General features: G+C 38.8%; 1 protein-coding gene across 1 annotated transcript; it reads right to left on the bottom strand.

Moving 5' to 3' along the window:
* Positions 1-1,070: 1,070 nt before the first annotated feature.
* Positions 1,071-1,776, bottom strand: LOC134286648 (uncharacterized protein DDB_G0271670-like; the record flags this gene model as incomplete). The annotated part of the gene is made up of 2 exons (XM_062848296.1): positions 1,671-1,776; positions 1,071-1,537 (listed from the first exon to the last, which is right to left on the bottom strand). Coding segments are annotated over exons 1-2 (573 nt in total), but the record flags the coding sequence as incomplete, so codon positions are not given.
* Positions 1,777-2,366: the final 590 nt, after the last annotated feature.

The raw sequence follows: 2,366 nt of genomic DNA, 5'->3' as shown, positions 1-2,366 counted from the left end.
GATGATGATGATGATGATGATGATGATGATGATGATGATGATGATGATGATGATGATGATGATGATGATGATGATGATGATGATGATGATGATGATGATGATGATGATGATGATGATGATGATGATGATGATGATGATGATGATGATGATGATGATGATGATGATGATGATGATGATGATGATGATGATGATGATGATGATGATGATGATGATGATGATGATGATGATGATGATGATGATGATGATGATGATGATGATGATGATGATGATGATGATGATGATGATGATGATGATGATGATGATGATGATGATGATGATGATGATGATGATGATGATGATGATGATGATGATGATGATGATGATGATGATGATGATGATGATGATGATGATGATGATGATGATGATGATGATGATGATGATGATGATGATGATGATGATGATGATGATGATGATGATGATGATGATGATGATGATGATGATGATGATGATGATGATGATGATGATGATGATGATGATGATGATGATGATGATGATGATGATGATGATGATGATGATGATGATGATGATGATGATGATGATGATGATGATGATGATGATGATGATGATGATGATGATGATGATGATGATGATGATGATGATGATGATGATGATGATGATGATGATGATGATGATGATGATGATGATGATGATGATGATGATGATGATGATGATGATGATGATGATGATGATGATGATGATGATGATGATGATGATGATGATGATGATGATGATGATGATGATGATGATGATGATGATGATGATGATGATGATGATGATGATGATGATGATGATGATGATGATGATGATGATGATGATGATGATGATGATGATGATGATGATGATGATGATGATGATGATGATGATGATGATGATGATGATGATGATGATGATGATGATGATGATGATGATGATGATGATGATGATGATGATGATGATGATGATGATGATGATGATGATGATGATGATGATGATGATGATGATGATGATGATGATGATGATGATGATGATGATGATGATGATGATGATGATGATGATGATGATGATGATGATGATGATGATGATGATGATGATGATGATGATGATGATGATGATGATGATGATGATGATGATGATGATGATGATGATGATGATGATGATGATGATGATGATGATGATGATGATGATGATGATGATGATGATGATGATGATGATGATGATGATGATGATGATGATGATGATGATGATGATGATGATGATGATGATGATGATGATGATGATGATGATGATGATGATGATGATGATGATGATGATGATGATGATGATGATGATGATGATGATGATGATGATGATGATGATGATGATGATGATGATGATGATGATGATGATGATGATGATGATGATGATGATGATGATGATGATGATGATGATGATGATGATGATGATGATGATGATGATGATGATGATGATGATGATGATGATGATGATGATGATGATGATGATGATGATGATGATGATGATGATCAACAACAGAGTAGGACAGGGGAGAATGTAGGGATTGAGAGGCATACTGATAAAGTGAGCAACAGGGCATATAGTAGTAGCAGCGGTGATGCGCCGCTGGATAAACAAAGAAAACGGAATAAACGATCAACGTGAAACGTCAGTCTTGTAAAGTATTTTGAACGAGTAGGTTGGATTATCGCAGGGCGCATCGCTAGTGCTGAGATCCGGCCGATTCAGTTGAATCGGAATGGCCATGGTGTCCTTCCGGACACGACACACCGAACGTGCCCTATTATAGATCATGGAACGTTGAAATATAGATTGGTTAATGTCAAATGGACGAAAACGATGTTTGAAGTTGAAAAACACTTTCGCATTTTTTTCCTGCCGCATACTGTAGGCTTCACGACTCCGAATTACAGAAATGACTAGTATGACGGCGAATGTGAACAGTTGAAAAACGAGAAGAATGCAACATGAGCGAGAATGCTGCAACACCGTACGAGAGCGAATGAGGCACGTTACAAACAGGCGCGGAACAGGCAGAACTCAGTCTTCAAGATGAAGAAGCGCCAGCAGGAAGAACGAGACCGCGAAGCGATGGAAGAGCTGTACCGCGCTAAGGACACACGAAAGTTCTACGAGAAGCTGAACCGCTCGCGCAGAGGCTTTGTGCCATAAGCCGACATGTGCCGAGATAATCACGGCAATATTCTCACGAGCGAGCGTGAGGTGGTCGAGAGGTGGCGGCAGCATTACAATGAGCACCTCAATGGCGACGTTGCAAGTACCGAAGGTGGCGTGGTAACAGATCTTGGAGTATGTGCACAGGACGGAAGACTTCC

This window comes from Aedes albopictus, chromosome 2 (assembly GCF_035046485.1).
Source record: "Aedes albopictus strain Foshan chromosome 2, AalbF5, whole genome shotgun sequence".
Classification (NCBI taxonomy): Eukaryota; Metazoa; Arthropoda; class Insecta; order Diptera; family Culicidae; genus Aedes; species Aedes albopictus.
Note: the sequence above shows the minus strand (reverse complement) of the source record. Positions and strands in the feature narration are given on the sequence as shown.